Source organism: Equus asinus, chromosome 21, assembly GCF_041296235.1.
Source record: "Equus asinus isolate D_3611 breed Donkey chromosome 21, EquAss-T2T_v2, whole genome shotgun sequence".
Lineage (NCBI taxonomy): Eukaryota > Metazoa > Chordata > Mammalia > Perissodactyla > Equidae > Equus > Equus asinus.
Genome location: NC_091810.1, coordinates 19020156 through 19034794, shown reverse-complemented (window position 1 = coordinate 19034794; position 14639 = coordinate 19020156). Strand labels below are relative to the sequence as shown.

The 14639-nt window shown below is 48.5% G+C and overlaps 1 protein-coding gene across 12 annotated transcripts in view; it reads right to left on the bottom strand.

The window, feature by feature from the left end:
* The window catches only part of SRGAP3 (SLIT-ROBO Rho GTPase activating protein 3), a 246090-nt gene extending 244091 nt beyond the window's left edge, over positions 1-1999 (bottom strand). For all 12 annotated transcript variants that reach the window (XR_011496353.1, XR_011496354.1, XR_011496355.1 and 9 more), the window contains exon 1: positions 1224-1999. Coding sequence is in view for 9 of the 12 variants with exons in the window: in XM_070492686.1 (XP_070348787.1) it covers positions 1224-1290 (67 nt within the window). In the remaining 3 variants the exon portion in view is untranslated. The remainder of the gene's footprint in view (positions 1-1223) is intronic.
* Between the last annotated feature and the right edge of the window lie 12640 nt (positions 2000-14639).

The window sequence follows — 14639 nt, the reverse complement described above, 5'->3', positions numbered from 1 at the left end:
ACCAACACCGCCCACAACCACAAGGGCAGGCATCAACATCCACGGAAGATGTGTTTTGTCTTTCCTCCTTCTATGAGAGACCACAACACGCCCTGTGTCGCAGCAAGGAGAACCGTGACCAGAGAGAAAACAGATGCTAAGAGGCGCCGGCCCAGGCTTCCCTTAGGGTCCATCCTCGGAGAAGGGGCGGACATGGTGGATGGTGCCTGCAGGTTTTCCTTGCCAAAGCTGAGCCTAGGACTTGTGAGGGTGGGAGAAGACCCTGTCTGGCCCAAATGAGGACTCTGCCTGCGTTTGTCTCTGCGATTGTGTCCGGTTTCCCATGTAACCTTGCTAGCGTTTTAGGGAGCAAGGTTTTAGCTTTATCCTTTAGCAAGGATTTAGGGAGCAGCTTCTGAGAGGAGTGTGCACCCGTGCCTCCAGAGCTGGAACAAGCAGCCAGAGGTCATCTCTTCCTCCCGGCAGGCTTCCCCGGGGCACCACGGAAGCCAGGCAGCGCCTACCAGCCCAACCGGCAACTGAGCTGTTGGCTTTGAATGAAGGCTGATGACCCTAAACGCTAGTGCATGGACAGTGGCTGGGGCTGCACACTGGGAGAGAATACATTTTCTGCACCGAGCTCCCTCTTTATGCCTAAATGCCTGCATTAGTTTCAATCAATATGCCCCATAACAGTTAATCCATGGCAACCCAGGCCAGTGAGAGACACCGACAAAGACACGCAGCCCGGGGATGCTGCTTCCCTGTGCACACGCATGCGAATCCCAGCCCAGAGAAAGAGGCAGAGGCGAAGCCACAACGGAAACCAAAAAGGAGAAAGAAAAACAAAAAGCAGGTCGTAAAATATACACATCATATGAAGGGGCTTTTAGCGTTGGGAGGAGGGGAGGAGGCAGTGTCTGTCAAACTGGGCTTAGAGTGACATGTCACGGCCAAGATGATGGAGTATGGGCGACACTCCTAAAGCCGGGCGCCGGATCCTCCCCACACACCTGCAATGCAGTGACTGTGCCCGCTCTGTACTCCATGCTCCCAGCGCCAGCGCTCTCTGCAGTTGAAACCAGTCCGGACTTGTGCGGCTGCCGCTGTTTCTCCTCACAATAAGATTATTGATGCAGAACAACATTTCACGATGGCAGGGAGGAAAAGGGGGGCAAAAAGAAGCCAGAGCAAGAGAAAAAGGAAAGGGGAGGGGAGGCGTGACTCCCCAGCCCACATCTCACCTTTTATTTGGGCTTCATATTCGGCGATGATCTCTTTGTCTTTCTTGAACTTAGTTTGCGATGACATCTTCCAATGTGGCCAAAGGCACTGACAGGCGGTTTGATTTATTTCTCCTTTTCTTGCGAGTCCACTCTCAAGCCCTGGTAATCACACGGCTCTGGTCGATTTCACAGGTTTAGGAGCTAATCTCTTTCACTCGCTGCAGAGCCAGGGGAAGAATCCTCTCGGTCTGGTAGGAAAATTCTCTTGACTCGTGGAAAAATGTCTCTAGTAGCTTGGTCTGGTCAGCTCCTCTTGCAAAAGAAGAACCACCACCCTAGGAGCACGGTAACCTGCCCCAGATTTTCAAGATTTTTCTTCCAAAAAAATAATAACCAAGAGCACTCACTCACACACTCAGACGCACACACACAAACACACTCGCGCGTGCACTCACGCACTCATCCAGACATGCACACACACACAAACACACACACCCTCACTCACACCCGCTCACACACACACACACATCCACAAGAGGCGGGGCGCCTCCTTGGTCGTCCTGTCAGCCCCCGGCTGGCTTTCGAAGGCTCTGCTAAGGAGATGATGGTCAGGTTGCCAAAGGGCCGGTCATCTCGCATCCTCCCTCCCCTCGGCGCCTCCGGTCTGATGTACAGTGAGGATCAAAGCCAGGGGAGCGAGATGGAAGTTCTCCGGCTGCAAGGCTTGGTGAACCGGGGCTGGACTGCTCACCCTGCAGGGCTGGCTGAGCCAGCGCTCCCCCACCGCCTTCGTCACTAAGCCCCACCTCCCGGATTTTATAACAACTGACACATTGTAGCCTACAGGAGAGCAGAACTCACTGCAAGCAAAAAGGGGAAGAAACGGCACAAAAGGGAAGGCAGCAGGAAAAAGAATCGGGCTGGGAAGGCCTGAGAGGCCCCTGCAAACTCCCACCATTAGCAGTCGGGTTAGGGGTTTTTCTTCCAAAAACTCCAAAAGGTCTACTTTTTCTTTGCACCGTGCAATTTAATTCAATTTCTCAAAGCAACGGCTATGTGACAGTTTGTCACTCTGTGGGGATTGTCTGGCAGAGGAGAGGGGCTGACCCATAGGCAGGCTCATTAATATTTGTTGAGCAACTGCGGGGTGGCGGGGACAATGCCAGGCATTTCAGTCATGCAGCTTTGCAAAGCCGCTGAGAGCAGGCGTGCTGGAAACGCCCGGCTGCCTCAGGATCCTGTGTGGCTTTGAGCAAACCAATAACTCGCTGAGCCTCAGCTTCCTCGCCAGTAAAATGGGCTCTCTTTGGGGGCTTTTTCCTTCATTCTTTCAACAAATATTTATTAAAAGCTTACTGGCACCGTTCTGGGTATGGGGATACAGCAATGATCAACATAGGCAAAAAAAAAGAAAAAATCCTTGCCCTCCTGGTTTCCAGCATGTCCACATCACAGAGCTCTAGGACGTCGCCACCGGTCACGTTAATACTCTCAGGAAAAGCAGCCCGGAGCAGAACTCAGAAGGCATTGTGAATGGTGCCTCCTGGAGGAGTGCAAGGCAAGAAGCCCTGGGACGGGGAGAGGAAAAATACACAAAATGAGGAGTTACATAATGCGGTAGATGACAAGTGCTGGGGGAAGGAAATTCTGCAGAGTGAGGGGCTCCAGGAATGGGGGAGCTCTTGGGAGGATCCGATAAGAAGTAAAGGTAAGCTTAGCACTTGGCGCCTGGGACACAGTAAGCACTCCATAAATGGTAACAGTTCTTGTCACCCCCTGACATCCCCCTAACAACCTGACAATCTTCTTTCACAGATTAGAGGAAGTGACTTACTCAGGGTCCCCAGCATTCAAACCTAGGCTCACACCGATTCTGCAACCGGCACGAGCCACGGCCTACAGATGGGAATGCCCAGGATCTGCTGGGAGAAAGCAGAGGGAGAAGTCCAGCTGGCAAATCGAGGGCTTAGTACAGCTTCGTGCCCCAGACAGGAGGTCACAGATTCATAAGTGGATGCCCTGGCCCACAGCCATTGCTGTGGCCCCCCGCCTCCTGCTTCCCCGGGGCGTGCTCCAGCCCTCTGTGGTTCCCCTTCAGACCAGTTTACAACAGTGAAAGCCACACGTGTTACCTGAGAAAGATGTGCTCAGAGATTAACATCGCTGCCTCAAGCCTCGACTCTCACAGGAAAACAGGAATTAGTACCGTGCACCTTGGGACGTGACAGAGCGGATTCCCGCCCTGGGCCTGCCACAGACTAGCTCTGAGAACTGGAGCAAGTGGCTGAACCCGCTTGTCCATTTGAGGCAGGAACTAGTAAATATCAGCTATTCTCCTCATTACTGAAATTTAAAATCCACAAATACTTCTGGGAGAACCATGTGTAGGGCACTGAGCCACAGAAATGTCACAAAAAGTCATATGAAACCGAAGCGGAGTGTCGTATAAAGCCATGTGCCAAACGGCAGAAGCAGGTGGATTTGGGCATAAGGCAGAAGGTGATTTCAGTTCTGGCTCTGCTGCTTACCAGCTTGGGGGCGGGGGGCCTTTGGTAGCGTCTGCGCCTTCCTTGAGCCTCAGTTTCCTCATCTGTAAAATGGCGGTGCTCTCACTCATTGCACAGGATCCACCGTGAGCATGGACATAAAGTGCCTGGCAAAGAGCAGAGGTCCACGGATAGTATTTGTTTTTTAGGGCCCAACTACGCTGAGCCTAGGACAAGAGTTGAGGCTCCACAGATACCCAGGTGAGAGGCAGGCAAAGAGGAAACAAGAAAAAGGGGAAAAGAAGAAAAGGGTTGTGCCCTCTGCAGATACATCGCCACACACAGTGCACCCACGTCATCCGGAATCTTCTGTCCCCAGGAAGAGGTGGCATGACTTGGGCAGGCCCTCTGGCACGACGCCCTTGCCCCTTCCTTCCGGTCCTCCCCACAGCTCACCCCGCTCTCCCAGCTACCCTTCTGTGACACTTCCCCCCACGTGGCACTCCTTCCTTGCTGAGTGAGGACCAGCTGTGTTCCTGATGAGCACCCTTCATGTGGTAGCAACAGAAGCCAGACCTCTCCCCAAATAAATGTTGTAGGAGGCAGAGGAAGGGGCTCCACCATGCGATTTGGTCTGTGCCACCCCCCAAGGGTAGGAACACGCCCAGAAGGGTATATTCCACTTCCCTCAGGCCCATTTCCTGAATTCTTTTAGATACTTCTGAATTATACCAATAGCTAGTATTTATCAAGCCCTCATTCCATACGTGCACTGGGCCAAGTCCTCTCTATAGATTTTATCACCGACTTCTCTCTATAACCCAATAGGTCACGTGCTGTAATCACCCTTGTTTTACAGATGGGGAAACAGAGGCACAGAGCAGTGAAGCAGTTTGCCTAAGGTCACACAGCTGGCTACTAACTGGTTCACATTCCAGCCCAGGTGTGATGGATATCAGAGCCCAAGAACTTAACCAGCACACAACCTGATCCCAGAGCCATCATCGTAGGAATAATTGCTGTCGAGTACTGACATTTTTTTCAGTCAATACAGTATTCAACCTAAAGCTTGTCATTAAAAAAAAGAGAATTTGGGGTTAAAAGTATAAGGAAAACACGTCACAAATGGCCATTGATGAGACTTAAATTACAATTACAGCTGAATAACACAAAACCCACTGAACTGGTTTCCGTTCCTGGTACAAAAAAAAGAAAGACTTTACTTGAAGAAACAGTGACCAGAATAGTGTTTGGTTTAAGGCAATTCTATTTTTCTGATCAAATGTGAAGCCCCAGTAACATGACTAATAAGAGTTGATGTCTTCCGTGACATTCTCCACACTGCTACATGCACCCTCGGCTGGCTCAGTGAGCAGTTCTGCCCTTTAATCTCTGCTCTGCAAAATGAAAGCAGGGACAGAACTCAGCTCGTCAGCGCCAGGACGCGATACAATTAATAGTGATGACGACAACACGCCTTGAGTGTATATATTGCTTTATAATTTGCAAAGCCCTATCATATCTTTTCTCTTATTTGGTGCTAATGATAACTGGGGGAGGCGAGTGGGGATGCTTTTAATCCCTGTTTGACTGATGAGGAATTGAGTACGTAAGTGGAAGCTTGGATGGGAGAATGAGTTTATAACCTCAAGTCTAAGGATGGCCTCCCTAACTGTGTCACAAAACCGTAAGCCACAAAAGCCTGACAGATTCAACTACGGAATTTTTTCAAAAGTCTGCCTGGCCAAAAGGGCCATATTTGCAACACCCTTCGTAGGCCAAGAACTAATTTCCCTAATATACAAAAACATACCAATTTCTCTAACAACTCAGACAAATACTGTACACGGATGTTCACAGTAGCACTAGTCACGATAGCCGAAAGGTGGAAGCAACTTAAATGCCATCAGTGGGTGAGTGGCTAGGTAAAACACGTTCTTCCGTACAATGGAATAGCATTCAGCCATAAAAAGGAATGAAGCGCTGATGATGCTACAATGTGGATGAAGCTTGAAAACATTCTGCTAAGTGAAAGCAGCCTGTCACAGAAGACCACGTGTTGGATGAACCCATTTATATGAAATATCCAGAATAGCTAAATCCACAGAGGCAGAAAGCAGAGTCACGGTTGCCAGGGGATCGGGTGAGGGACTGCTTAACAGATACAGGGTCTCTTTGGTGGTGATGAAAATGTTTTGGAACTAGATAGAGGTGATGGTTGCACAACATTGCTAATGTATTAAATGCCGCTGAATGGTTTACTTTAAAATGGTTAATTTTGCATTATATGAATTTCACGTCAATAAAAAATAAATGCTAAAAAAAAGTTTCTTCAAATCTATGAGAAAAACACCACCAGTCCATAAAAAACTCAGTAAAGGATATGAATAACACTTCACAAAAAGGGAAAAACGTATGAAGTGTTAACCAACCTCCTTCATAATGAATATAATTCAGGCATGGCTGGATCCAGGTGCTCTAACAACATCCACAGGACACTATGTTTTTCCCCAACTCTCCATTTTGCTTCCCTGTATGGTAGTAGACTCTCCCTGAGAGGTGGCAAAGGCACCCCCAACAACTCTAGCCTTACGTTCCCCTAGACTGGCAACTCCAGCAAGGAAGGCAAAGTCTTTCCCAGGAGCTCCAGCAAAAATCCCAGGAGTAGTCAACTGGCCCTGGCTGGGGCAGATGGCTATCCCTGAACCAACCACTAAGGCCAGGGGCGTGGAATGTTCTGCTTAGCTAGGCCTGGATCATGGGCTTGCCCCTGCCATGGGGTCAGTCCCAAACAATCCACATGGCCTGAGAGAGTCCCAAAGAAGGATCAGGGTGCTATTCCTAAAGAAGGAGGAGAGGATGCTGGATGAGCAAAATCAACACGTATCTGCTGTGGAAAGGATGTGGAAAGGAAGGAAGGGGGATTCTAGAAGAGATCCACAGAAAATGTGATAGAGCAGCTTCAAATTATCCAGCTTTGAAGTTCCTAAAACCCATTCTCATCCATTATCTTGATCCTCCTACAGCCCTTTGAGATGGGTAATATCATTCCCATTTTACAGATGAGGAAATGAAGGCACACGGTGGCTGAATGACTTCCCCAACCTTCCATTGCTAATAAATGGGAGAGCCGACCAAGAAACCAGGACACCTGACTCTGCCTCTGGTGTTCTTTCTGCAACCCGTGTAGGCACTGCACTCTCCCCAGACACACTAGGACACACACAGGAGCTCACAGGCCTTGGGCACCAGGCAACTTGGAGCAATCAGGCCCGTCCCCAAGCCTGAGGAGAGCTGCCAGGCGATGCAGCAGAAGCCCTCTGGCTTTTCAAGAAGAGGGCTTCCCATTAGGCAGCCCAGCTGTCCCCTTGTCCATCGAGGGCTGAGCAGCCACAGGGACAGTGATTCACAGCTAGGCCTCAGAATCCTAATCTGGAAGAACAGAAAGAAGGACTTTAAAATGCTCGAGGCCTTGACTCTATTGCCAGCAGAGTTTGCTCACTTCCAACGATGCTGAGGCATTTGCTCCATGGCCTCCCTAGGGTTCGAGGGAACACTTACTCCACCTGGAGGGACCTTAGCTAACCTGGCAGTAGGAGGATGAGGCCTAGCTCTGCCCTGTGGAGGACAGCTGTGGTGGCCGCAGCTGGCCGGGACAGTCTGTCTGATTTAGGGCTCGAGGGTTACCTCGCCACTTTGGACACGTGCCTCAACCATGTCCTCCAATCTGGTTTTCTTGTGAATAAAGCTTACATTTTGAGAAACAGAATAACACAAATTTTCTGGATCTAGTTGGAAGCCTGGCTCTGCCACCTTGTGACCTTGGGCAAGTTGCTGGCTGGCACCTAGTAAGTGCCACATATGTGTTTGTTAAATAAATACAAAATCTCCACCTGTCTGTCTCCTTTATCTACTCCTCCGTTGGTTCGAAACGTGAAAGGGGAAGAAAAGGGTGTGACATATTGACCTAATGAAAGTCTGACGGTAAAGGCCTTACAGCTTTTTAAGCTTTTTTAACTCTGAGGTATGGGGTGAGTCACAGCAATGCGTGGTCATGGGTGCTTTGTCGAGTGGCCAAGAGTCTCAGTCTGTTTCGGCTGCTGTAACAAAATGCCACAGACCGGGTGGCTTATAAACAACAAACATTTATTCTCACAGTTCTGGAGGCTGGAAGTTCGAGATGCGGGTGCCAGCGTGGGCGGGTGAGGGTGGGTCACAAACTTCTTGTTGTGTCTTCACAAGGCAGAAGAACGAGGGAGCTGTCTCGGGTCTCTTTTATAAGGGCACTAATCCCATTTCTGAGGGCTCCACCCTTATGACCTACTCACCTCCCAAAGACCCCACCTCCTAACACCATCACGTTGGGTGTTAGGATTCCGGCATGTGAATTTTAGGGAGACACAAACATTCAGACCACAGCATCAAGCTATAAGGACTCAGGCCAGAGCCTGCAGACCAATAGATGCCTGCCCAGGTCACGAGTCCTCAAGATCGCACAGGGCACGAGGAAGTGAAATAGGAGACGATGAAACAAGAGCATAGGGAGAATGTTCCAGGATGGGGACAAAGAGACCAACTAGAGACCCCCAGTCTCAGCCTCCTCATCTCTGCAGTGGGGAATAATATGACTTCTTAGGGTTCTTGGGAGGCTTAAGTGAGATAATGAATGAGAGGTCTTATCGTATAGGTATGAGGCATTATTACAGTGCCCACTGAGTCTGTGTATGCGGTTAACAAGTATATCCCGACTATGTTAAGTGCTCTGTATTCAGTACTGAGAGAAGCAGGAGATAGTGTGACTTGATCAAGGTCTTATAATTCACAAATGTTGGAGCTGTGCTCTAAACCTAGGTCATCTGACTGCTACATCAAGCAGGCCATCAACTGCCAATGGATTCATAAGAGATCTAGAGATCGGGGTGAGAAACGGGGAATCCATGTCAGATTCTCGCCGTGTCTCAGTGCTGTGGACTGAATGTTTGTGTCCCCTCCCACATTCGTATGTTGAAGTCCCAACATACGAATGGTGATGGTATTTGGTGGTGGGATCTTTGAGAGGTAAGTAGGGTTAGATGAGGTCATGAGGGTGGGTCCTCATGATGGGATATGTGCCCTAAAAGAAGAGACACCAGAGAGCTCACTCCCTTTGTCTGTCTCTCTGCCATGTGAGGACACAGTGAGAATGTGGCCCTTCGCAAGCCAGGAAGAGGGCCCTCACCAGAGCCCACCATGGCGACACCCTGACCTCAGACTCCCAGCCTCCAGAACTGTGAGAACATAAATGTCTTCATTTAAGCCTCCCAGTCTGTGGTATCTTGTTATGGCAGCCTGAGCTAAGACACCCGGGTTAGGAAGCCCAGAGAACGGTTGATTCAAAAAAGGAATAATAATGGAAAAAAGCAGCAAATAGGGAAAGAAAGTAGCTATACCAAAGGATATGAATAGAAGATTTTTATTAACTCATTTACTTACTCATTCAACAAATGTATCTTCAGCGCTTTGTACGGGCTAAGCATATGAAGAGCTAGACACAATCGTGAAGCAGACATAGTCCCAACTGTCGTGGAGCTCTTTGCTTGATGGAGGAGACAGGTAAACAAGCAAGTGTAATTCAATGGGTTGGAGACAAACAGGGTTCCACGGGATCTCATGGTAAGGGCACTCGACCTGGACTTGGAGAGCCAGAGACAGCTTCTCAGAGGTGGAAATTTCTAAACTGAGCCTCCAAAGAGAGAGCAGGAGATAGCAAGTCCAAGACGGGGAGGGAAAGTGTTCTGGGCAGAGGGAGTGGCATGAGCTGAGAGGCGATGATCATTGTGTTGGAGCCTGAGCTGGAGGCGGAGCATGGAGAGGATGCCAGAGAGAGATGTGGCCAGCCCGTGAAGAGCTTCCTAAGCCACATTGACACGTTTGGAGTTTAGCCAGGGTTCAGTGGGGAGCCCCTGAAGGGAACTGACCTCATCGGAGGTGCCTTCCAGCGGGGTGGGAGTCAGACGAGAATAGGCCAGACAAGGGGCTAGACAGCAGTGGAGAGGCTGTTACCATCATTTAGGAGAGACGCCAAGGTGAGTCAGACAAGATAATGCCACGTACTGCCACACTGTGAAGACTGGGTGCTTTACAAAGACTGCCCCCCAGTGCCCTTGTGTCAGTGACAGCGAACACTGGGTACTATTCTTGTCCCCACCTTTCCAGTGAGGAATTGTCTCCAACAGGGACACTTCTCTGGTAAAAATCCTGCAGTGGCTTCCCACCACTTCGGGTTAAATGCACACCTTCCCCACGGCCCCACATCATTGGGCCTCTGCCTGTTCCTGACCCCGTTTCATACTGCTCTCCAGAGCTCCCTACTCCAAGCCATAGTGGCTTTCTTATACTTCTGGAATGCTCCAAGGGCTTGCTGTTCACTCCTCTCGCTTCCAGGATCTTGGCCATGTGTCACCTTCTCAGAGAAGCACCCCCCCCCAGACCACCCAATTCAAAGGGCAACTCAGCCCATTCCCGTTTCATTTTCTTCATAGTATCACCTCATCAGAAGCTATGTTATGTACGTACGTGCTTGTTGACTTAAGTACTGTTTCCAGACCCTCCACACCCCGCCTGCGCTAGACCAGCATGTCTGCTAGAACTTTCTGCAAAGGTGGAAATGTTCTATACCTGTGCTGTCCAATGCGAGGGCCTATTGAGCACTTGAAATGTGGCAAGTGTGGCTGAAGAACTGAATTTTTCGTTTGATTTCATTTTAATGCATTTAAATTTAAATGTAGTGGTTATTGTATTGGACAGAGCAGCTCGACAGTGTAAGCCCTAAGAAGGCAGGGACCATGTTGGTCCCTGTGTCCCCGGGGCCTACAACAGTACCTGACATTTGGTAGGTGCTCAATAAATAATTCTTGCGTGAACAAGATAGGAACAAACAAACAATGAAATCCCACCACTTCTTCTTGGTTCTGCTCTCACCGCTCACTAGAGGCCCTGAGGCCTCTCTCCACCCAGCCGGGGGCCGGGGGCGGCGGGGAGGGGGAGGGGCGGAGTGGGGGGGCATTTTGCCGCAGTGACCTCAGGCATTTGGCAGAAACACCAGGTGCCAGGGCAGCAGAGTCAATTACTCCCTCCACTGCACTCCATTTGGAGCCGAACACCCCCTGTGAGGAGGTGGGATGGTAATTAGGCCTTACCAGGCCCCAGTAAATACTGCAGCTGTTTCCTATGCAGTCATTTGGGCTTTATGGAATGTGGAAGTGGCTCTGCCTATAAATCCATGTGAATCGCTTTATTTGTCTATTCCTCCCCCTCCCCTGTCTAACGTTGGAAGACACTAGGAGGGAAAACCAAGTCGGGGTCAGGTCAAGAGGCTGAATTCAATTAAAGTCTTATTTGGACCCAATCTCTTTTAGGAAATGAAATCAGCATCGGGCTGAATAATATATTTTTTGCAAGTTAGGGTCCCTCCTGGGCTCCATTTAGGCAGAAAGATAATTCAGAACAGACGTTCAGTCTGGTATTATTTCTGCACAGCAAGGGTTAGGATATCCACATTAGACAAAGTTATAGTTCCCCCTGTAATAGCCCCAAATGATGATGGAGAAAGATACGGCTCCCAAGGTCTCTGGAAAGTACTGCTTCACCGTGTTAACTGTCCGCAGAATCCGATGGGAAAGCAGACACAGATACTCTGAGATAGTAACGAATGTGAGACTGAGAACAGACAAGGGTTTAAGAGACAAGACAAACTGAGATGGACTGCACAAAGGTGGCTCAGCGTGAACTTCCTGGAGAATCCGTGTCATGCACAGGCAGGGGATGCTATGAGGGGTCTGGTTCCCAGGGGTGTGAAAGTAAACTCCTAGGCCAGCTCTGAGAGCCTGACAGGGAGGGATACAAAAAGTGTAACCACTGTATGCGCCATGGTGCAGCTCTGAGAACTGCCAGTCACGTGGTCTGAGACGCTTCAGGGAAAGAATGGTATTTTCTCTGTAGTTCAGAAATTGCCCTTTACCTGTGGAAGCCTCTGTATTGTAGCAGGCGACAGGGGGCATATCCCCATATGCTGTCTGGACAATAGCCAGGCTCTGTAGTATCAGATGCCCTAAAAATTATGATGATAATAATAATAGTTGCCATTTATCAGCCTTGACAACGTGCCAGCCTCTATGCAAGGCCATTTTCTGCATTATCTCAGTGAATTCCTACAACAACTCTAAGATAGCTGTAACTCTCCCCATTTCACAGGGTACAAAAAGGGGAGAATTCAGAGAAGTTAAGACATCTGCCTTGTTGGAGAAGCTCATGTGGAAGGGACTGAGGGTGACCTCTGACCAACAAGCAGCAAGGAACTGAGGCCCTCAGTCCAACAACTCATGAGGAACTGAATCCTGCCAACAACCACGTAAGTCAGCTTGGAAGCAGACCTGCCATGGAAACCCCAGCCTTCAAAGTGCTAGTATTTGGAGGTGGGGCCTTTGCGAGGTGATTAGGTTCAAACGAGATCATGAGGGGGTGCCCTCCTGATGGGATTAGTGCCCTTGTAAGAAGAGACACAATAGAGCTTGCTCACACTCTCTCCACCATGTGAAGACACAGCAAGAAAGTGGTTGTCTGCAAGCCAGAAAGAGGGTCTCACCAGAGCACACCATGCTGGCACCATGACCTCAGACTTCCAGCCTCCAGAACTGTGAAGACATAAATATCTGTCGTTTAAGCCACTCAGTCAGTGGTGCTTTGTTATGGCAGCCTAAGTGACTAATACAAGACCCTTCCCCAGCTGAGCCTGCATATGAGACCTCAGCACCAGCGGATGCCTCAGTTGCAGCCTTGCGAGAGATCCTGAAGCGGAGGATCCAGAGAGGCCGAACCTGGATTCTTGATCCACAGGCTATGAGATGATAAATGTGTGGAGTTTTATGCCACGTTTTGGGGGGTCATTTGTTACTCAGCAATAGAGAAATGATGCAGTCACATAACCCATAGTTGCCTCAGCTCTGATTCTCCGTCAGGTCAACCCTGGTCCCAGAACACTCATTTTTGCACTCCATTGCGCTGCCCTTCATGTTTTCTTCCTGTCTTTTCAGCAGAAGTGTCAATCCATGTGTGTATTGTTCTACAACATTCTGGCACTGCCCCTTTTCCTGCTGTCCCGTCCACCAGGGAGAAGAACAGGATAATGCACACTCCAGGAGGCAGCACACAGCGTGGAAAGCAGGAAGAATTTGGAGTGAGGTGGTTTAGACCAGAATCACAGCATTGCCAGCACACACCAACTATGTGACCTTGGGCAAGTCATGTCCCCAATCTGAGTCCTCACAGGCCTTCTCTGAAAAGATTATTTTTTGTAAGATGACTAGAAAGCCTTTATGTGGAGGGCTATACTCTGGGGACAGTCGTGGATAAGCTCACTTGCCCTCTTCTTTCAGCCTAACAAACATCATCTCAAGATAAGAAGAGTCACTGGACATTTTCCAAGGCAGACCAAAGTCAGGCCTGCCAGTCTGGAGTCTACTAATGGACACAGTGCTCCTCAGCAGTGCTGTGTCATGAGGCAAGAGGGAGGGTTATTGTTCAACCAGAACTGGGCGCCCAGACAGAGTCCCCAAAAGAGCCACATAGTTACCTTTCCTTCAAGATGTCTCCTCTGCCCTTGGCATGTCTACGTCTACCCACCTAGACTTCTTAAGACTGATTCTTAATTGGGAACCACGGGTCAGCCCTATGTGCAGTTTGCCTGGATACAATTGTTACTCACCAGTCCTATATGAGCCAAGGTCTGTTTGTAAATCTTCCCGAGTACAACTGGAGTCATGCCACCCAAACACATTTCCAGCATCATCATGCCATGTGGTGATGAGAGCAAGTGAAGGATGCCGTCCACAAATGTGGTGGTTTTGGGAAATAGTTATCCCAAGAGAAGGCAAAAGCCAAAACAGACCACATTTAGCCTCATTACTACACTTACAGACCACACGAATTTTTCTTAGTCTGAGTAAGTTAACTCGTTACCTGCCATGACGTGGTAATGCCTCTGATAAATCATTACATGAAAAGGCAGAACGCAAAAATGTGGGTATAGCATGATCTCATCTAGGAAATAAAGAGAAAAGGGAAGGAAGGAAAGGAAAGGAAAAGAAAAATATTCGAAGGAAATGGTTCTCAAACACACACGTATCAGAGACGCCTGGAGGACTTCTTTAAGCGCACTGCTGGGCCCCAACCCGAGTTTCTGATCCAGTAGGTCTGGGATCAGGCTGGAAATTTTGCATTTCTAACAAGTTCTCTGATGTTCTTAGTCTGGAGACCAGACCTTTCAGAACCCCTGCTACAAGAAAATATGCCAAGATTCAGTGGTTACCTATAGGAAGTGGATCTAAGGACAATCATTTTTAATACCACATAATATTATTGTATATTTTAATGATGATAGTAAAAGGATATATTTTTACAATCAGAAAAATACCTGAGTAGTGTAAAAGAAAGGGGGAAAGTTGATTTCTTAAATATGTGTGTGCCAAGAGTCAGCCCTCTGTGATTCCTTTCATGTAAAATTCAAAAACAGATAAAACTGATCCATGGTGCTAGAAATCAAAGTCTTGGCAATGATTTTTTGGATATGACACCTAAAGAACAAGCAGCAAAATAAAAAAACAAGTGGGGCTACGTCAAACTAAAATCTTCTGCACGGCAAAGGAAACCGTCAACAAAATGAAAAGGCAACTAACCAAATGGGAGAAAATATTTGCAAGGGGTTAATATCCAAAATATATGAAGAACTTATACAACTCAAAACCAAAAAAACAAATAATCCAATTAAAAAATAGGCAAAGGACCTGAATACACATTTTTCCAAAGACATGCAAATGGCTAAAAGGTGCTCAACATCAATAATCACCAAGGAAATGCAAATCAAAACCATGAGATGTCACCTCACACCTTTTGCAATGGCTATCATTAAGAA